Source organism: Muscardinus avellanarius (genome assembly GCF_963383645.1).
Source record: "Muscardinus avellanarius genome assembly, chromosome: 14".
Classification (NCBI taxonomy): Eukaryota; Metazoa; Chordata; class Mammalia; order Rodentia; family Gliridae; genus Muscardinus; species Muscardinus avellanarius.
Window position 1 is genome coordinate 6,143,028 of NC_137800.1, and position 21,568 is coordinate 6,164,595.

The 21,568-nt window shown below is 54.2% G+C and overlaps 2 protein-coding genes across 3 annotated transcripts in view; one reads left to right on the forward strand and one right to left on the reverse strand.

The window, feature by feature from the left end:
- Window positions 1-943: 943 nt before the first annotated feature.
- CTSB (cathepsin B) lies at window positions 944-9,131 on the forward strand (the record flags this gene model as incomplete). Its single annotated transcript, XM_080710855.1, has 9 exons — window positions 944-1,069; window positions 1,481-1,566; window positions 3,776-3,890; window positions 4,526-4,644; window positions 5,965-6,050; window positions 6,252-6,395; window positions 6,749-6,865; window positions 8,697-8,825; window positions 9,034-9,131. 9 exons carry the CDS (start codon window positions 944-946, stop codon window positions 9,129-9,131), a joined length of 1,020 nt encoding a protein of 339 aa, XP_080566981.1.
- Window positions 9,132-14,014: 4,883 nt separating this feature from the next.
- FDFT1 (farnesyl-diphosphate farnesyltransferase 1) overlaps window positions 14,015-21,568 on the reverse strand; it is a gene marked incomplete at both ends in the record, with an annotated part of 28,442 nt that continues 20,888 nt past the window's right edge. For both annotated transcript variants that reach the window (XM_080710113.1, XM_080710112.1), the window contains 2 exons: window positions 14,015-14,236; window positions 21,120-21,272. In XM_080710113.1, coding sequence (XP_080566239.1) covers window positions 14,015-14,236; window positions 21,120-21,272 — 375 coding nt within the window. The remainder of the gene's footprint in view (window positions 14,237-21,119; window positions 21,273-21,568) is intronic.

Genomic DNA, 21,568 nt, shown 5'->3' on the forward strand with positions numbered 1-21,568 from the left:
TCTCAACACCCAGGCCCAAGTGGGTTGGGGCAGGGCCCCGGCCCGCACACACCCACTCTGGCCGGCCCGGCGGCCCAGGTGCACCCGGAAACACTGCTTTGTTAACTACTTGCTCAAGAGGTGACTCATGGGGTGAGCTGGAAATTGCTGGTCTCCTGACTCATGTCACGAGTGAGCCTGAGGTCCAAGGGCTGAGACGCCGAGGGCTGCCTTCTGGAAGCCCCTGGGCTGGGCTCGGCGCCCTGGGCCCGTCCCGTCCCGTCCTGCGTGGTCACTGTGGCCCCCGCGCCTACGCCACGCTTGGTGCCTGGATTGCGTTGCCTGTGGGGTGTACAAGTTACTTTTTCCTGTTTTCTGTCCCATCGTCTTGGTACATAATCACGCAGACCGGCTCTGCTTGTTCACCTCGCTAACTTGAGGGAAGTCTGGCAAACTACTTTACCCAAAGCCTGCAGTTTAAAAATAACCTAGGGGAGCTAGGCGTGGTGGGCAGGCTTGTAATCCCTGCGCTTGGGAGGCTGGGACAGGAGGATCGCACAAGTTTGAAGCCAGCCTCAGCTACTGAGTGAGGCTCTCAGCAACTTAGTGGGACCCTGTTTCCAAATAAAGTATAAAATAGGTCTGGGAGTATAGCCTGGAGGTAGAAAGCCTCTGGGTTCCACCCCTAGTACCACCAAAACAAAAAAGCCGAGTGGAGTTGCCCAGCCCACCGTCTCTCCTGGGTCCCACCACCAGCCTTGGAGGAAACATATTCATGGTCACATGTGCCATGGACGCCAGGGACCCCCGAAAGCTCAATACCCTCACACCGGGCTTTACAGAACGGGAAACTGAGGAAGAGAGGGGTTGCAGTGGCAGTCAGGGCGGGATGCTGGTGATGGTGCGGCACCATCCTGACACCCCATCCTGCCCTTCGCAGTGGGTCCCGGCTCGAGCGTCCAGGATGTGGCGGCCCTTGGCCCTCCTCTGCTGCCTGTTGGTGCTGACCACGGCCCGGGCCAGCCCCGCCTTCCACCCGCTGTCAGATGAAATGGTCAACTACATCAACAAGCAGAACACGACGTGGCAGGTGGGCCGCCTGCTGTCTGTGCCGCCGACTCCCGAGGAGGAGGGCCCTGTGGTTCCTGGGTGTTCTGTCCTGGAGAGCTAGCTCAGGGCCTTGCCCACCTCCACGCCATAGGCCGTGCAGTGTGTGAGTCTGCCAGCCTCAGCAGCGCCCCTGAAGCCACCCTGGGGTGCATGGAGCCTTGGTGCTGCCCCCGAGGCTGAAAGCCTGTGCGGGGGTGGGGGGCGAGCCTCTCCCGTTAGCAAGTAGTAGCGGGTTGGAGGGACAGTGTTTCTCTGAGCGCTGCACTCTGCCCAGGGGTCACACCATCTGTTCCCCTGCTCCCTGAGATGGGCAGGGCCCCTGAAAGCATGTCCCTCACCCTGTCTTGGGAAACCACTGCGACAGCGGGTAACACAGCTGCGGCTCTTCCAGGCTGGACACAACTTCTACAATGTGGACTTGAGCTACCTGAAGAGGCTGTGCGGCACCTTCCTGGGTGGGCCCAAGCTGCCCCAGAGGTGAGTGGTGCCCTGTGGGGAGCTGGAACCCCGTACGGCCTCCTGTGGGCGGGAGAGCGAGAGGGGGCCTCCCTGGCGCCCCGGGTCTCGCCGCCCCATAGCTGCAGAGACAACCTGGGGCACAGGGCTCACACACATCCCCGCACCTTGCCAGGTGCAGTGCTCACCATGATCCTGGTGACCAGGAGGGGATCACAAGTTCAAGGCCAGCTTGAGCACCTTAGGGAGACCCTGTCTCAAAATAAATGATAAGAAGAAGCCCAGGGTAGTGGTGCACACTTGTGATCCCAGCATTTGGGAGGCTGAGTGAGACAGGAGGATCATGGTTTGCAGACAGCCTCAGCTACTACTTAGGCCCTTTGCAACTCAGTGAGACCATGTTTCAAAATAAAGAATAAAAAATAGGCTGGGCGTGGTGGCTCACGCTTATAATTCCTGCACTTGGGAGGCTGAGACAGGAGGATCACACAGGTTCAAAGCCAGCCTCAGCTACTTAGTGAGGCTTTCAACAACTTAGTGAGACCCTGTTTCCAAATAAGTATAAAATAGGTCTGGGAGTGTAGCCTGGAGGTAGAAGGCCCCTGGTTTCCTCCCCAGTACCCAAAACAAAAAAGAATAAAAAATAGGGCTGGGGGTGTAGCTTGGTAGTAGAATGCTCCTGGGTTCCATCCCCAGTACCACACACACAAGAATAATGAGGAGTGGGCGAGCTCGGGGCGGGCACCCCGCCGTCCGTCCTCCGTGTGTGGAGGGTGGGGAGGTGCACATGTTTTCTGCCCTTCCTCTCCAAGGAGCCTCAGCCCAGGGCGAGGCTCCAGGGCTGACAGACCAAGTCCGAATGGGCTCAGTTTTGAACAATGTAAGGATAATCTAAGAAAACTCATGGGGTCTGTCATGAGTATGTATCTTCTAGGAAACTGCAGCGGACTTTTTCACGCTGATTTAGCCCTTAGTGAGTGTTAAAGTGTTTTCCCGGGAACGGGCGCGCTAAGTCCCGGGACTCTGCTGCCTACACAAAGGAGAATTTATCTTCCAGCTTGAGTTCAGAGGCCTGCGAGGAAGGCGTGGTTTCCATTTTTAGCCATTCCATGTCAGAAAGAAGAGAGAAAATCAGAAGCATTACTTTGAAAAGTTGAAACAGGGTAGATAGGAGGAAAAAACCAAATTATAGGGCGCTATTAGACGCCCCTCGCTCTCTCACACTGGGACCGGGAGCAGGACCTTCACATCCCTGTGTGAGCAGAGAAGCCCAGCGGTCTTTGCGGGTGCCTGTGGGAGCCGGGCGTGCACATCTGTCCTGGCTTGCAGCCAGATGTTTAGGGAATAAAACAGAAGGGATTGCAGGTACTTCTCCTCAGTCCCAGCCTCTGCTTCTTCAGCATACCTCTTATGTGAAACAAGAACCAAAAAGCGTGAAAGTAATTTGGAGCAGGGGAGGGATGCTGAGGATTGACCAGGGGCGCCCTATTTTATCCGTGTGTAGGGTTGAACCCGAGGACACTCCCCCCGAGCTGTGCCTCCAGTCTTTGTGTTTCTTATTTTGAAGTGGAGTCTCAGTAAGTTGTTGAGGCTGGCTGTAAACCTGCTATCACAGCCTCTAAAATGAAACTTTTTTAAATAGTATTTTTGTGTGTGTGGTGCTGGGGAATGATTCCACAGGTAGCCCTATTTTACTTTTTATTTTGTATTTTTAAACAGGGTCTTGCTAGTTTGCTCAGAGCCTTGCTGAGGCTGGCTTCAACCCTAGGATCCTCCTGTCTCAGCTCCCAAGTACTGGGATGACAGGTGTGTGCCACCACGCCAGGGGAAGGGGAAAATGTGTATATACATACACAAATACACACATGCACACACACAGGTATGTGTGTGTGTGTGTTGTTTAAGTGATTGAGATACCTGGGCAGATGTTTATAACTAGGGATGGGGTGGAGAAAGCAAGAGACACATCTGGTAATGTGGATAGAACTGTTGAAAAACGCCCACTAAATAAGCCTAGGAGGAAGTCTAGGGAATGCCGAGCTGCTGAGCAGTGGGAGGGAGCTTTGGGCTTTAGGGTGCCTGGGGCAGCTGCCTGGGGTGCCTCCAGCCTCCCTTCCTCTAGGGGGCGCTGTGCAGACTCGGGGCAGCCTCTCTTAACCAGGAGGGCTTTGGAGGGCCGGGGAAGCAGTCCGAGGATGAGGATTTATAATGAGGACCTTCCTTTGTCCAGAGTTAAGTTTGCTGACGACATAGATCTGCCTGAAAGCTTCGATGCGCGGACACAGTGGCCCAACTGTCCGACCATCAAAGAGATCCGAGACCAGGGCTCCTGTGGCTCCTGCTGGGTGAGACTCTGGTGGCGGGAAGCGGGCAGGTGGGGCCGGCCATGACAAGGGATGTCAAGCGTCTCCTTGTCCGCCGGCATGACAGCTACCCCGTGGTCCGGAGTAATTGCAGGGTAATCAGAATACTGCAAGTCCCAGGCAACCAGGCCGCGAAGCCGGTTTCCCAGCAGTGAACACCGGCAGCTCGGGGGCCACCCTGCTTTGTGAGCATCCACTGTGAATGAGCTTTTGATTTTACTTTTGAATTTGGTAAAATGCTCAGAATAGAAAATGCAGGCATCGTAACCATTTTAATTCTGGGGTGTTTACAGGGTGCCTGTGTGCGGCTGTCGTGCTGCGCCCCCCTCCCCCCAGGGCCGCTCTCCCGCTCCCTGCCCCGGGGCGGCCCTCTGCTGCCAGCCTCAAGTGCCTCTTGTAAGCGGAACCCAACAGTGCTTCTGCTTGTTTCAGAGCGCGCTGAGTCCCAGCCAGAGGTTCAGGTGGATTGACCTCTGGCTTTAAAGCCAAGGTTCAGCCCAGGAACCCCGCCCGGCTGGGGGGAGGCTAGCCGCGCAGAGGGCTGTGGACCTCTCTGGTGGCCGAGGGTCTGCCGGGGGCCTGGCGGCTGGCTCACCGGGCGGGGTCTGTTCCCACAGGCATTCGGGGCCACAGAGGCAATTTCCGACCGGATCTGCATCCACACCAATGGGCACGTCAACGTGGAGGTGTCCGCGGAGGACCTGCTCACCTGCTGTGGCATCCAGTGTGGGGAGGGGTGAGTCGGCTTGGAGGACCCCTGGGGAGGGCAAGCGGCTGGCTGAGACGGGCCGGCGGGGGGCGATGGGGTCAGGAAGCAGTCCCTGGATGGCTGCTGCTGGCAGATGCCCGGAACCAGGTCGGCCCCACAGCGCCAGGCGGGTAGGCCCTGACAAAATACGTCTCAGGAAATTTGGTTCAGTTTCAGATCCGGAGAAGGGAGAAGGGCTCCTCCTTCGTGCGTTCCTCTTTGCTGTTGAGGGAAACGTCCTGCCTGGGTTGTCTCCTTGTCTTCTATTGAGGATGACAGGTCCTGGGATGGGTCTTCAGGGCGGCCATCAGCCACGCCTGTGCACTAGAAACAGCTTTAAAAATGCCCGGGCCTCACCCAGACCAGAAATCCGAATGGCCAGCATTGGCACGTGTCGGAAGTACCTGTGTCTCCTTGACCCACAGGGGTGGGCTCCCAGGCCCCGGGGGTGCCTGATACCCAGGCTAGGCTGGAGCCTGGACACAGATTTGTCTCTGTGTGACGTGTAAGTGTGCTTCCGTCTCAGCTCAGCACTCGGCACTCACTGCGGCTGTAACGTGTGCACTTTGAGGTGTGACAGCAAAACTAGCAGAGATTTTTCTTTCTTCGCAACCTCAGGGACAGACGACTTGTTCTTACCGTAGATCTTGGCAACCCCAGCAAGTGATTGCTTTTCTTTCACGTTACAGCTTCTCGCTGGCCTCTCCAGATTGCCAACATGGCTACTCTTGTGCTCTGGGCCGTTATTAAGTAAATCAGGGTAACTTGAAAACACACACTGCACACCCACACCGGGGAGCTGGTAGCGAGGTAGCCGCTAAGAGGCTAACGGGAGGGTAGCGTGTACAGCATGGACCCTCCAGGAGGGATGATCATTCCGTGCTGAAGGGCGTGAGGTGCTATGAGGTTACTCAGAACGCACAATTTAAGACAGGAAAGTATTTTTGGATCGCAGTTGATAGCACATGTAACTGGAGCCATGGAAATCAAGAGTTGCAGATAAGGGGGCAGCGGGGCACCTGTGCTCTTGTGAGTTGGGCCACGCTGTGGAGCTGAGAATTGCCATCCCAGAAAGGACAACACGTAAAGCCTAGTGAGCATAGATAGAAGCTCGCGCACCCTTCTGTCCTGGAGGGTCTCTGGACAGAGATGGGAGCTGGCTGGTTCCCTGAGGAAGCGAGATGGAGGATGAGCTGGGGCGGGCTCTGCCTTGTGGGCCTCGGAGCAGCCCAGGCTTGTCCTGGGCAGTGGGCTGAAGCGGCGGGAACTTCTCTCACAGTGAACTTAGTGGAAGGCTTTTCTCTTAAGTTGTAACGGTGGCTACCCCTCTGGAGCTTGGAACTTCTGGACGAAGAAAGGCCTGGTTTCCGGCGGCCTCTACAACTCCCACGTAGGTGAGTGTGCTGTGGGCGGGTGGATTTCTAAGCCCCGGGCCGTGCTGACTTTGGTTTTCAGTGTGAAGGGTCGAGGGTGGAGGCTGGGCTGAAAGGTTAGGTGAACACGGCAGGCACGGGCTGAGCCCCGGTGCTCTCCCGGACTCTAGGGCCCTTTGGTGTCAGCTGCAGGCTGATCCCTCTGTCCACTTGGTCCATCAGGCTGCAGACCCTACTCCATCCCGCCGTGTGAACACCACGTCAATGGCTCCCGGCCCCAGTGCACCGGGGAGGGAGACACTCCCAGGTGTAGCAAGACCTGTGAGCCCGGCTATTCCCCGTCCTACAAAGAAGACAAGCACTACGGTAAGGCGGGGTGCTTAGCTGGTGAAGAGGCCAGGCATTGACCTTGGAGTCCGGGAGCTCCAGGAAGGACAGGAAATGCAGTCGGCTGTCTCAACAGAGGGCGCCGCATACTTCCTGGGCCCTGCCGGAGTCCTGCCCTTTGACCACAAGGGACTGAAGCCTCATTTTCAAGCAGTGGCCTGTCCTAGAACCCTGGGGCCCCGTAGAACCGCCAGGGCCTAAAGCTCACTGGCTGCTCCCTGTGACTCCCGCTCAGCTCCCAGGGTGCGCGCTCCCTAGGGAAGCCTTCCCTGACCTCCGGGGGCGGGCGGGGCCGATGCCGTTTTCACCCATGCCTGCCCTGCTCTCCCCAGGGTACACCTCCTACAGCGTCTCTGGCAGCGAGAAGGAGATCATGGCGGAGATCTACAAAAACGGCCCGGTGGAGGGCGCCTTCACCGTGTTCTCTGACTTCCTGGCCTACAAATCAGGTGCGGCTCCCCTCAGCTGGGCCTGGGAGCGGGCACGGGTGCCGTGCCGCACACCTCACCTCGCTTGCCCTCCCGGGCGGCTCTGTCTGGGCAGGTCCTCCTGGCCCCAGGCTTGGAGGCCACCCAGCCCTCCCGTGGATCCTTCCCCTGGCTGGCAGTGGTCGCTCTGCCCTTTTTAGTACCCACGTCTGAGCGGTGTGTGACTGAGTGTCCTCTGCCATTTGTCGGCGTCTTGCAAAGGCCTCACGTCTCACCCGCTGCCCGTGATACATGAATGAGGAACGCCTTGCCCTTGGTGATGACGTCCCTGAGAGCTCCCAGGCACCCCTCTTCCGAATGAACTGTCTTCTCATTTACATTGGGCAAGATTGTGAATACCATTGTTCTCAACTCTTAGGTAGAAGGATGGGCAAAGGAAGATGAGTCTACCAACAAAAACAAGTCCCGTCACCGCGGCAGTTATTTACACAGCCCCCGTGCGGGCGCGCACCTGGTCCGGCACCTGCCCATCAGCCGTCATGGGCTGCCCTGCCCCACTCCTCATGCTCTCCAGCCAGCCCCAGAGCAGCCATTTATTTTTTATTTTTTAGTGGTACTGGGGGTGGAACCCAGAGGCTTTCTACCTCCAGGCTACCTCCCAGACCTATATTTTATATTTTTTATTTGGAAACAGGGTCTCACTAAGTTGCTGAGAGCCTCACTAAGTAGCTAAGGCTGGCTTCGAACCTGCGCGATCCTGTCTCGGCCTCCCAAGTGCTAGGATTCCAAGTGTGCCCACCACGCCCGGCTCAGCCCTTTCATTCTGAAACAGGGTCTTGCTGAGTTATTCTTTGTTTTGAAACAGGGTCTCACAAAGCTGCAGAGGACCTCGCTAAGTAGCTGAGGCTGGTGTTGAATCTATGTAATCCTCTTGTCTCAGCCTCCCAAGTACTGGGATTACAAGCGTCAGGTTCCAAGTTTGTGTTTTTCAAAGTGTCTCAGGGTCTTGCCAGATTGCCGAGAGCCTTGCTACTTGCTGCGGCTGTCCTTGAACCTGCAATCCGCTTACCTCACTCTCAAGGGATTATAGGTGTTCACCACACTTGGCTAAGCCTTTGATTCTTAAAGCCAACCTACAAGTATTTTTGTGGGAACTTGATTTCAGTATTTACTCCATGTAAGCCGGGCGTGGTGGCACACGCTTGTAATCCCAGCATTTGGGAGGCTGAGACCGGAGGATCGCGGTTCGCGGACAGCCTCAGCTACTTAGTGAGGCCCTCTGCGACTCAGTGAGACCTGGTTTCAAAATAAAAAATAAGGAAAAATAGGGCAGGAGGTGTACCTCGAGGGTCGAATGCCCCTGGGTTCCATACCCAGACCCACCCCCCCAAAAAAATTTACTGTATGTATATGAGTGTTGGGCTTTCAAAAATATATTTGGTGCCAGTTGTGGAGGCACATGCCTATAATACCAGCTACCTGGGAGACTGAGGCAGGAGGATCACAAGTTTGAGGTCATCCTGGGCAACTTAGCCAGACCTGTCTCAAAATAAACTCTCAGGGCTAGAGCTGCAGCTCGGTGGTGGAGGGCTTGCCTCGCATGCCTGATCCAGGTCAGTCCCCGTCCACAAAGCGTTTATCGGCTGATCCCCAGTGCCCCCAGAACCCTCTGATAGAGCCAGGCTCTTGTCGTCCTTTCTGTTTTCTCCAGGGCTGGGCTGGAGCCCGGTCTCGTGCGCGCTGGGAGGCCTGTGGTCTATGGAGCCTGTTTCTGCTGACTGGTGTGGCCAGCTGGGTCGGGGTGCTGCGGGAGGTGGCCTGGGCTTGTGCTGAACCGGCCTTTCCTTCTCAGGAGTGTACAAGCACGTAGCTGGTGACATGATGGGGGGCCACGCCATCCGCATCCTGGGCTGGGGAGTGGAGAATGACACCCCCTACTGGCTGGTGGCCAACTCTTGGAACACTGACTGGGGCGAGAATGGTGAGTGGCTGCCGTGGACCTCCCTGCTCCGGGTCTTTGCTCCGGCGTGGGCCAGCGGTGGGACCTGCCCTCCGGTAGCCAAGCACCGTCACACCATACCGGGTGCGGTGTGGAGAAGGGTGACTGGCTTCCATGGGTGCTGCTGGGGGTGGCTCACTCTGGTTCGGGCTTAGGGCATGCTTAACCAAGCCTTTCTTTTCTTCCCCAGGCTTCTTTAAAATCCTCAGAGGAGAGGATCACTGTGGAATTGAATCTGAAATCGTGGCTGGAATCCCACGCACTGACCAGTACTGGGCACGGATCTAGTCTGCTGCGGCCTCGCTGGCCAGTCCTGGAGGGTTCTCCCCACGTGTAGCAGGGCTCCCACTGGGCTGGGAGCGAGATGGGGCTGGAATACTCTAAGATTCTTTGAATCCCGATACAAGAAGTTGTAGACAGGGCCTGCAGGACTGGATTGGGCCATCAGAGCGTCTTCCAAGGTCACGGCTCCTTCCACCTATGCAGAGGACAGTGGCCAGTGGCCGTCCCCACCCAGGATTCCCCTAGACTAGCACCCACCCCCGCCTGAGCCTCTCCACAGACACCCCGCCTGCGCTTTGGCTGCGGGTTTCCCAGAGGAACAGTGCAGGGTTCCGAACAAGGTCAGGTGCCCACCTGGCAGCGCCTCTCCTCGAGGCCCCAGCCCGCCCCTCGCCTCCCAGTGCTGCGAGCCCTCTCCGGTCTTGCTCCCAGCTGATTCTTTTTTAATAGAAGTTTTTATTTTTTGTGCGCCTCAGCTGATCATGGGAATGAACAAGTCTAACAGTCGGAAGAGCTGTGCTGATTTTCCACACTGGCCCCTCCTGGTGTGGTTTAAAACTAATCAGGCGGTTACAATCTGCTGGCTGGCCGACAACACTGACCTCGACTACCACGGTGAAAGTAGTTTGGGAGAAACGAGCTTTTACTGTTTTTAAAAATTAGTGCTTCACCCTGTCAATTTAACAAGGAATGACTGTGCCAATAAAAGGTTTCTCCTCCAGCGGGAAGTCAGTTCCCTGCCGTCTTCAAGGTCATGGGGCGGGGTCCTGCGGTCCAGCGGGCGAGCCCTGTGGCTGTGCGGGCCGCTGACCACCCAGCCGTGTTCACAGGGCATCTCTTTCTTCTCTCGGTTCTCTGTTGTCCTCACCAACCCTTGAGTCTAAACCCGTCCCCAAACTGCCTGAGCCTTCACAAGCTTGCTTCTGTTAGATAAGGACATAGTTCTATCTCCCAAGTACTGGGACTACAGGCTTGTGCCACCATGCCTGGCTTATACTCCCCCCCCCCCCCAAAACCAGCAGCGACCTGCCTGAGCTGTCTGCTTATAAAATGCAGGGGTGATGTGCTCTTGTGAGCCAGAGCCTGCATATGGTTGGTTATTTGGGTTGTTTTATGGGAATTGAACCCAGGGACAGTCTACCTGTGAACTATACCCCCAGCCTTTTTTTTTTAAAGTTTTGAAACGGTCTTGCTAAGTTGCCGAGGGACTCGCCAAGTTGCTAAGGCTGACCTCGAAGCTGTGATTTCTCCTGTCTCAGCCTCTCAAGTATACTGGGATCATAGGTGCGCGCCCCGTGCCTGGCTGCGTGAGGTGTGTTGAATTCCCTTTGAAACTAGTTTGCGCTGCTAGTCAGAAGCTCGAGCGGAGCGCACTAGCTCTTGAGGGAATGCGACCACTAGCGCCCCTCTCACCAGCGTTGACAGCGCAGGTCTCCACCTGCAGTGAGCTGGGCTGGGTCTTCCCAGCTGTCGACCCGAGGAAGTGCGGCTCTTAAGTTTCTCGGCAGCGTGCTTGCCTAGTGTGCCCGGGCCCTGGGCCTGGTCCCAGCACTGCAAGAACAACTTGAAGTTTGTGAGGAAGTTTGATATTCCTCATGCAGCGAGGCCGCCAAAGCCACAAGTGCCCAGTCACTTCGCTCGTACAATTTCAGGAGTGTTGCAGGGCATGGTGGCGCACGCTTGTAATCCCCGTGCTTGGGAGGCAGAGACGGGAGGATCGCGCTGGTTCCGAGCCAGCCTCACTGGCTTAAGAGACACTTTTCAAATAAAAAACTATAAAATATTTCTGTGAGTGTAGCCCGGAGGTAGAAGGGCTTCCAGGAACCCCAGTACCACCAAAAAAAAAAAGTTTCAGGTGTGTTCAGAGCCCCAGTGAATCCTGACAAGGGCCCTTCCCCTGGCAGGATCCCACCCCCTGTGCGCCCCTCAACACCTGCCCACCGGCATCCCCGCCCACACCTGCAGCCAGCGATGGGCCAGATGCCTCGGGGGACCCCGCACTGTCGTGCTTGGTTAATTGGGATGGATCTGAAGGCTTCAAAGCTGGAAATTACCCCGTAGACCCTCACCTCTGTTCAAGGGTTCTCAGGTGCCTGTTCACACAAGACACAAAAGGAAAATCCCATTTTATCTTCCAACAGGTCACTGGGACAGACCTCAGAGCGCCATCCTTTTTTTTTGGTGGTGGCACCAGGAATTGAACCCAGGGGCATTCTACCTCCAAGCTATATCCTCAGGGTCTCACTAGGTTGCTGATTATCTCCCTAAGTTGCAGAGGCTGGCCTGTCTCAGCCCCCCAAGGACTGGGATTACAGGCATGTGCCACCACTAGTTTAAAGAGCACCGTCTCTTAAGAGCATTGCTACCCGCGATGGTCCACAGACCAGCAGCATTGCCGTTACCCTGGAAACTCTTAGGAAACTGGAGTTTAGTTTTGTGGTACTGGGATTGAACCCAGGGGCAGTCCACCTCTGAGCTACAGTCCCACCCCATCTTATATTTATTTGGAAACAGGATTTGGCTAGGTTAATAAGAGTTTTTACTACTTGTTGAGACTGTCCCCAAACCTCTGATCCTCCTGTCTCAGCCAAGGACTGGGATGTCAAGTGTGCACCACCATGCCCATCCACGCCGGCTGAGAACACGGGCAGACAAGTTCTTAGGCGCTGCACCAGGCTGTAAGGGTCAGCTTCAGCCTGTTCTCAGCAACGGGCGACACACTGAAGGTTGGGAATCCAGGCCTTGGCGCTCAGGTTTCCGGGTGCTCAAAACAGCTGGCCCTGTCCCACGCTTAATGGATGTCAGAAGGGCGCCTCCAAGCGGCTGCTCTGGGCACTCCAGAGGGTGGAAGGCACCAGACCTACCTACAGCTCTAGAAGGACCAAAATTTGGAGTGCAGGCTCTGGCTCCGAGCTGCTGTCACCTTCCTACTCTACCTCTGAGGGACACCCCCAGCCCTATTTTTTATTCTTTATTTTGAAACGGTGTCACTGAGTTGCAAAGGGCCTCACTGAGTAGCTGAGGCTGCCCCTGAACCGCAGCCCTGTCTCAGCCTCTCAAATGCTGGGATGACAGGCGTGCGCCACCACGCCCGGCTGAGTAGTGAGAACTAAACAATTGAAAGCTGAGACGAGTGCAGCTGTAAAGCGAGCCCGGGTGCAGTTTCCCTGCACTGGGGGGGTGCGTTTTCAACAGATATTTGCATTGACTTACCTTGAAATCCCAAGCTGAGTTCGGATGGCTAATTACTTGGAAAGCACTTCCATCTGGCTTACAGAGCTGTACTCTATGTGCCAGTTCCTTACCGGCTCAGCATGGCGTCCAGGGCTGAGCCTCCAATGAACCAATTCACTGACTCTCCAGTAGTACAGCGATCTCTGCTCGCGTGTCCGGCACGGCATGGATGTGGGCTCAGTGTACCCCGAAGGCTCACATGCTGGAGGCCTGCCCCCCGTGTGGCCCTGCTGAACCCGGAAAATGAGCAAGGTCAGGGCCGGCCTCAGAAGGGAGCAGGGTCTAAAGAAGTGAGCTCTGAGCCGAGCTGCTGGACCTGGAGCAAGCACGGCCGAAAGGATCCCTCTCGCCTCCCTCCCACAAGCGCGGCCTTCGGCGTGACTCCCACCACCGAGGCCGCCCTCTACCGGCCCTTACCTGAGACGCACGATGGGGCCGCCGAGCTGCGACTTCCAGCCTCTGACACTGTGAACCTAATAAGCGTTTTGGTGGCTCCTATAATCCTAGTACTTGGGAGGCAGAGACAGGAGGATCACAGGTTCGAGGCCAGCCTCAGCAACTCTGCGAGATTCTCAACAACGTAGCAAGACCTACCTCAAAATAGAAAGTAAAAGAGGGCTGGGGGTGTAGCCCAGGGTAGACTATCCCTGGACTCAATCCCTCATACACACATAAGCCTTTCCCCTGTGATGCTGGGGACGGAAGCCTGGGCCTCACACCTGCTAGACTGGAGTAGGTATAGCCCCAGCCCTAAACCCCTTTTCTTTATAAAGTACTCAGCCTCAGGTGTTTTGTAAAAGTAACAAAGACCAACAAGAACATGTACCTAGAACGCCAATGGCTTCTAGACCATAATGCCCTGCAACGCTGATTCTCTGCCACAGGGGCTTTTGCAGACAAGCCTCTAGTCAGAGCACATCGTCCCCTGGCCACCGCCATGTCAGCCACCCGGGAAGAGAGTGCACCACACATCCCAGCTGTGTGTGGTTCAGAGGAAGGTGAAGGAGCCAGCCCACAGGAGAAGAGGCCAGTGGGGCCGGCGAGGCGCCGGCTGGGTGCGAGGCTGTGCTGCGGCCTCCCCGCCCGCGGCCACACAACGCTAGCCGTGCCCCTCCTGTGCCAGTCCCTCGACCGTGAACTCTGCGCAGTCAACAGGGCCTCCCGGTGAACAGCACTTGACAAGCGAGGAATAATTACACTCTTTATTGTAAAAATTAGTCTCAGCCCTTCCCGGAGGCCGGGCTTCTCTCTCAAGCTGAGCTCCCTTCGAGGGAGGAAATAATGCCAGAGACCCTGAATTTTATTCCCCGCCTCCATGTGCAGAGGACAAATCTATGAACATTCATATTTACCGTATTCGATTCAATTAAAGAAAATGAACTCACAGGAAAACCAGTACCAGACAGAAGGAAAATTCATTTTCGACTATGACAGGTTTCAAAGGTGTCTTAAATTAAATACATTTACTTAACATTCCGGGCGGGATTCGCTGAGATCCCGCGGCCGTGGGCGCCAGCGGCGGCGAGGCAGCCTTTCCTTCGTAGCCACATTCTTCTCGACTGCATTTCAGTTTCTAAAGGTCCAAGTGCAGAGAGCTCGCCAAGGATCGATCGGTACAAAGCGACGAAGGAAGCGGCGCCACGAGGCCGGCGGCCTCAGTGCTCGCCCGTCTGCACGAAGTCCTCCGTGACCTGGGACAGCGTGCTCAAGTACTGCCAGCTCAGGGCGGCCAGCAGCATGACGAGGGGCAGGCAGAGGGGCGAGTAGTGGCTCCGGGGGAGCAGCTGGCAGTTGGGAAGGTTCTGGGTCCTGATGGTGGAGATGATCTGCTTTGTTTTACTCGAAGAGGGGTCCGAGTTGGGAATTCTATGGTAAATCTGTGAAAGAGAAAAGGTAGTCGCTACTTACTGAGCACTGGAATAAACACTTCCATAGGCGCCACTCAACAGGAAGGCGCCGAGGCGGAAACTCAGGCTCAGAGCATGAAGGGGGCCTGCCCAGTCGCTCCCCGGCCGGCAGGGTGGCCACGGGCCTCCCGCAGCCGCACCGCGCTCATCTTAGCCCCCCAGCGCCTGGGGCCAGGCGCACAGGAGGGGCCCAGTAAGTTAACACGGTTCAGTCAGGGTGACCAGAGGATCGCGGAGTTAAGGACGTGATCCCAGAAAAACCAGGCAAAGGATTTGAGGTGCATAAGAGCCGGCACGGGCAAGGAAGCGGGGAGGCTGGAGTCACCGGGCGGTCCTCCCTGGAGCCGCGCCGCCTCCTCCACTTCGAGGGCCTGCGGGGTCCAGCTCCCCTCCACCTGCGCAGCCGCGCCCGCAGAGTCCCATCCCATCTATCCCAGCCTCCGAATTCCTGTCTCTGCACTTGGGCCCCAATCCGCTCCTCTGTTCAGTCACCAGAGACCTAAACCCTGTTCCCCATAATCCCGGGGGCTCCCTCTCACCTAAAACCCCAAGCTCCTTAGGGCAGTCGGGGCACCCCGGCCCAGCCCGCGCTGCGCGGGCTGCTGCACACCTCCCTCCTGGTCCCACCCGCACAGCGGAGAGCGCTCCCTCCTCCTCCACCACGTTCCCTCCAGCTGGCTAGCCCCCCAGCAGGCTGGCCCCGGGGAAGGCTAGGGCCCCTCTCGGCAGGCTGGCCCCTCTCAGCAGGCTAGGGCCCCTCGGCAGGATAGCCCCTCTTGGCAGGCTAGCCCCTCTCGGCAGGCTAGCCCCTTAGAGCCACTGCCATGCACTCTGACCTCACTGCAAACATGGGAACAATCTATTGATTGGATGGGCCCCAACCAGACTGCACCTGTCTCCTTAACCTCTTACTGGGGAGGAAACAGGAATGAACCCGGGGCATTCTACCCTTGAGATACAACCCAGCCCGTTCTGTTTTTCATTCTTAAACGCTCTTGCTAGGTTGCTGAGGCTGGTCTCCAACCCGAGACCCTTCTGTGGCTGCCTCCTGAGTACTGGATTAGGCGTGCTTCTACACACCCTGCCTCCCTGAAAACAGAACTCACAGGACCAGAGTCTGCTTGTAATAAGAGCAGCAGAGTCAGACGCCTCATCTCTTGCTGTGACCTATATAAGCCTACATAAAATTGCACAAAATGTCACTATATACATGATCTAGGGTCATGTGACTCTATATTACACGTGTAACATCATACATCCAATTTAAAAATAGCCTATAAACATTTTTCTACAGACTTTTCCACTCAATTTTTTTCTGGCCTTTTTTATGACAGAACCTACAAAATAATGTTTCTTTATTATTATTTTTTCTTTTTATCACAAGCTGTTTAGAATGTGCTGTATCTACCATGTCCTGCTCCGATAGTGGGCTCATGACTCCCCCAGGCCCGCATGGGAAGGCCGGTCCTCTGGGGGGTGGGGCTCCTGGAGCTGCTGGGCTTGGGGTGGCCAGGTGGAGGGTCTGCTGGGACCTGGCCTCTTTCACTCCCCCACGTGCTCCCATGAGGTGCCACAGACGCCAAGTCACAGGGCCCAGATGTGGACCAGACCCTCCCGGATTGAGCCAGGATAAAGCCCTTCTCTTCCTAAGTTAATTACACCGGTGGAAAGGGAGCATACCTACCAACTAGGACGCAAAGACGGAATGCTATGGGTATTACTTCCTGCCGAGAACTGCCTACAGACACCCCCTACATCTGGTTATTTCTACACACTGAAGCCCTGCAGTCGCGAGGTCAGCTGGTCTGGCATGCGAACTTAAGATCTTTGGGCTGGCCACAGGACGGACTGCATGGAGGGCTGGGGAGGAAGGGCAGCTCTGGGAGGTCCCAGGGTCCCAGGAGTAGGCAGAAGGAGGGCGATGTCATTAGCCCCAAACGAGACATTAGGGCGGGAGTGCCGTGCAGAGGGGAGGCGGCGCCCGCACAGGACTTGTGGAGGAGCCGGGGCTCTAGATGGAGCTCTAGGCAGCGCAATGCCGGCGATAAGGAGCGGTAGAAGAGGAGCCAGCAAGGCCCCAGGGCAGGCAAGGAGAGGCTCAGAGAAGACCCTCAAATGACAGAGGGGTGGGAGGTCAGAGGAGGTTAAAGCAGAAATCAGCTGGATGCAGTGCAAACCTATAATCCCAGCAAACCTATAATCCCAGCTGAGATATTACAGTTTTGAGGCCAGCCTCAGCTACTTAGGGAGGCTCTCAGCAACCTAGCAAGACCCTGTTTCCATATGAAAAAGGAAATAGTCCAACATGGTAGCAAATACTTGTAATCCTAGTACTTGGGAGGCTGAGACAGAAGGATTGCAGGTTCGAGGACTGCCGCAGCAAGTACTGAGACCCTCATCAACCTAGTGAGACCCTGTTTCAAAATAAAAATAAAATAGGGCTGGAGGCATAGTTCAGAAGTAGAATTACCTCTGAATTCAATTCCCAGAACAACAACAAAAAACTTTTTTTGCAATACTGGGGATGGAACTCAGGGCATTCTACCTCTGAGCTACACCTCCAGCCCTATTTTTTTTTTTTTTTTTTTTTGTGGTACTGGGGGTGGAACCCAGAAGCTTTCTACCTCTGGGCTATACTCCCAGACCTTTTTTTTAAAATTTTATTTGGAAACAGGGTCTCACTAAGTTGCTGAGAGCCTCACTAAGTAGCTGAGGCTGGCTTCGAACCTGTGTGATCCTCCTGCCTCAGCTTCCCAAGCGCAGGGATTACAATCGTGCGCCACCACGCCCAGCTTCTATTTTTATTTTTTTATTTTTTATTTGCGTGGTGGCGCACGCTGTAATCCCAGCATTTGGGAGGCTGAGAAAGGAGGGTCACAGTTCTCAGACAGCCTCAGCTACTTAGTGAGGCTCTCAGCAACTCAGTGAGACCCTGTTTCAAAATAAAGAATAAAGAATAGGGCTGGGGGTGTATCTCGGAGGTAGAATGCCCCTAGGTTCCATCTCCAGTACCACACACACAAAAAGTAGGCCTGAGAGTGTAACTCAGAGGTAAAACGCCCTTGTGTTCAATCTCAAGCATCATACACAAAAGGAAATAAAATAAAATAATGAATAAAGTAGGGCTGGGGGTACAGCTAAAGGTAGAATCCTGTGGGTTCAATCTTCAGTTTCCTAGTACCACCACATACACATACACACACACACCAAATAAAAACTAAAACGGAATGCCCAAATTCAATCTCTAGTACCACAAATAAAGCAGAAATCAGTTATCAGATTCCTAATTAGGAGGCCATCACTAAATCATTCCAGCAGGAAGAGTTCTAAGGGCCCCACCTCTTCTGGGTTATACACCCCCAAAGTGCCCCCTGTCGTTAGAGAAGGCTCACAGAGCCTGCTGGTGGCCCAGGGTAACCACAGGACAGCGAAGCAGAAAGCTTCCAGCGACATGAAGATGACGGCCCTGGCCAAGGGAGTTTCTGGCTGCCTGCCGGTGCAGTTACCTACCCCAAGAGGGCAGGCCGGTCTCCTCCGCAGCCGACAGGTGTGACGGGTGTGCGGGCTGGCTGGAAGCTACGCGCTACAGGCTTGGACGAGGGCTCTGCAGAGCGCTGTCTGCACACCTGCTCGGGACGCCGCCTCCTCAAGCGTCAGGTGCCCAGGAGCCCCTCCGCGAGGCCTCTTCCAGGGTGCCCTCCCTGGCACCAGCACGCCCAAAGTCTCGAGCAAGGAACAAACGCACCCTCCTTTCTTACAGGGCAGACCCAGGCCGTGAGGAGAAACCAGACCCCGGCCAGCCTCTGGGCGCCAGTACAGCCACATCACCACGGACTTTGCACAAGTCTCCATTTCAAACTTCATCTGCAAAATGTCCCTCGTGCTGAACAGTAAAGCCATTATCAAACTCCGGTGCTTGAGACTTATCAGTCATTAGAGATTTTCTGAATCAAATCAAGTATTAGCGTTTTCATCAAAATACTGAGTTTCCACTAAACCGATGCCCTGGATGAGAAGTCAACCAATTTGCAATATGTCAAGCTTTCTGAGTCGCTCTCTGCTGCAGCTACTGAGCTCTGCCCTTATACTGCAAAAGCAGCCGGAGCTGATAAACAAAGAGTATGGCTGAATTCCAATAAAAATATATTTGCAAATCAGGAGGCCGGCCAGCTGAAGTCCGTCTAGTCTGGCCTTCTAACCATGAGTCACAAGTAGGTCTTAATTCTAATAGTAAGGAACCCCAAATCAAGTTTGAATTTTAATATAATAATGGAACTATCCCTGTTTTTCTGGTTTGAGAGGTTTTACTAGGGATTAAACCCAGAGCTTTGCACGTGCTAGGCGGGTGCTGACCTGTATCTCCTGGCCTCCAAAAAGCTTTAAAAAATTGCTTTCTAAAATTAGTGATCAAGCTGGGCGTGGTGGCGCACACTTGTAATCCCAGCATTCGGAGACTGAGCCCGGAGACTCTCGGTTCGTGGACAGCCTCAGCTACTACTTAGTGAGGCCCTCTGCAACTTAGTGAGACCCTGTTTCAAAATAAAGAATACAAAAAAATAGGGCAGGGGGTGTACCTCGGAGGTAGAAGGCCCCTGGGTTCCATCCCCATACCCACAAAAATAAAATAAAATAAAAATAGTGATCAGAGAGCTGGGTGTGGTGGCACACGCTTGTAATCCCAGTACTTAGGAGGCTGAGACAGGAGGATCGTGCAGATTCGAAGCCAGCCTGAGCTACTTAGTGAGGCTCTAAGCAACTTAGTGAGAACCTTGTTCCAAACAAAATATAAAAGAGGTCTGGGAGTGTAGCCCGGAGGTAGAAGGCCCCTGGGTTCCATCCCCAGTACCATAAAATAAAAAATAAAATAAATTAGTGATCAGAATAAAAATGCAAAACTGGAATAATCTCTAAACTACAGACTATAGAAAATATTTCCAATTTACATAAAATCCAGAAATAGCACCTAATCTGGCACAATTCTGTGGTGAAAGGGTGATTGAGTCCTTTGGAACTGTATTAATAGCACAGACCCTCCCTGAAGTCAGAGACCTGGACAAATCATGGCTCTAGCATAGAGTTGGGGCTTAGACCGGGCGTGGTGGCGCACGCTTGTAATCCCCGCGCTTGGGAGGCGGAGACAGGAGGATCGCGCAGGTTCGAAGCCAGCCGTCCTGGCTTAAGAGACCCTGTTTCCAAATATAAAATATATATATATATATATATATATATAAAGTAGGTCTGGGAGTATAGCCCGGAGGTAGAAAGGCTTCCAGGAACCCCAGTACCACCAAAAAACAAAAAACAAAAACATAGAGGTGGGGCTCTGTTCCCTAGTACTAAGTGCCCACCTACTCAGCTGTTCCACCCGTCATATTAAATGCAAGCATGTGCCAGCTGCTGAAGTAATTTTAGCATTTATGAAAAAAGATTTGGGTATTTGGGAGCCTGAGAAAAGAGGATCTCAGGTTTGAAGATAGCCTCAGCAATACACTGAGACTCTCAGCAACTTAGTGAGATCCTGTCTCAAAATAAAAAATAAAACGGGCCAGGGATGTAGCTTGGAGGTAGAATGCCCCTGGGTTCAATCCCCTGTACCACAGAAAAATTAAAAAGTAAAAAATTTGGTGTTTTCTTACACTATTGGTATTTCTGGTAGAAATGTTGATGTCAAACACTTGTCAGTAGAAATGTCCCCTGATGTTGCCCTATCCTCCCCAGATGCTGCCTGGGGGAAGGGGAAGGCATCCTCTCCAGCTGAGCACCCCTGCCCTCGGGCCTGCAGATTAAACTTAGCCCAGCCACACACTGTCCCTCCTTGGGCGGGGACTGAGCCAGCAGGTGTGTTTTGTTTCACTGGATGACTCTGGCACTGAAGAGAGGAATGCAGAAGAAACCGAGGAGCGACTGTAACTTGTTTTTCTTCTGTCTGACTTCTCTATTGTGGCTTCTCAGTTGCAATGAGGTGATGGAACACGCGGATGAGTGTCGGGACACGAGGCTGGAGCGTGGGACCCACTCAGCCGTGCCCAGCGTTAGGTTACTCCAGCCTCAACTTCACCGGCTCCTCAGGAGTCAGGGCGCGTGGCTGGCCATTAATGGCACGCTCAGCTCGGAAACTCAATTCCTGAGGCTGGAGGCTTAACTTAGAGACAGAGTGCTTCTCCACCCTGAGGGCTCAAAACCCCCATGCTAGTGCCAGAAGCCCCATCCCGGCCTTGCTTCCTCACCGGGGTCCTATGCAACTCTGGACAATCGGCTCAGCTCCGGGGCAAACGTGTCTTTTTTTGTGGTGCTAGGGATGGAACCCAGAGGCTTTCTACCTCCGACTTATTTTCTATTTTATTTGGAAACAGAGTCTCACTAAGTTGCTGAGAGCCTCACTAAGTAGCTAAGGCTGGCTTCGAACCTGTGCGATCCTCCTGTCTCAGCCTCCCAAGCCCTGGGATTACAAGCGTGCACCACCACGCCCAGCTTAAACATTTTTTTTTCTTAATAAAACATACCAATTCCTGACTCTTGCCTTTTATTTGTTTTATTTTCTGAGACAGGGAGTTGAACCCACTGGCATTTTACCTCTGAGTTACACTCCCAGCCCTATTTTATTTTTCTACATTGAAACAGGGTCTCCTTAAGTGCAGAGAGCCTTGATAAGTATCTGAGGCTGGCCTCCTGTCTCAGCCTCCCAAGTACTGGGGTGACAGGCTTGAGCCACGACGCCCAGCTAACTCCCGACTCTTTAGGCCAGAGCATGGTGAGCTGCTAGGACCCTCTGATGTCCAAATCTGGCATGTTGAAACAGTGACATTATTTAAGTCATAAAAGTATCTACAGATCCAGGTAAACAAAAACCCACCTCTTCCATGTACTGGTGTATTATGGCTTTGACAGCTGGCATGTTGGTGGCATCCATCATTAGGGTAACTGCTTGCCCCTTGCGAATCTTTACCACTCCTCTGAACACCTGCTGATTATTGTAACAGGCAGCCAAGGTAGCAATGGCCATTACCTAGAGATAACAAGGAGAGGGGAGGAACCCATTAATTTCATTAATTTCATTTTGTGGGGAAAAAAAAAAAAAGCCAGGCCTATTGGTGCACACTTGCCATCCCAGCATGACAGGCTGAAACAGGAGGATCGTGATTCACAGACAGCCTCAGCTACTTAATGAGGCCCTTTGCAACTCAGTGAGATCCTGTTTCAAAATAAACAATAGAAAATAAGGCTGGGGATGTAGCTCGGAGGTAGAATGCCCCTGGGTTCTATCCCCCATACTGCAAAAAAAAAAAAAAAAAAAAAATAGTA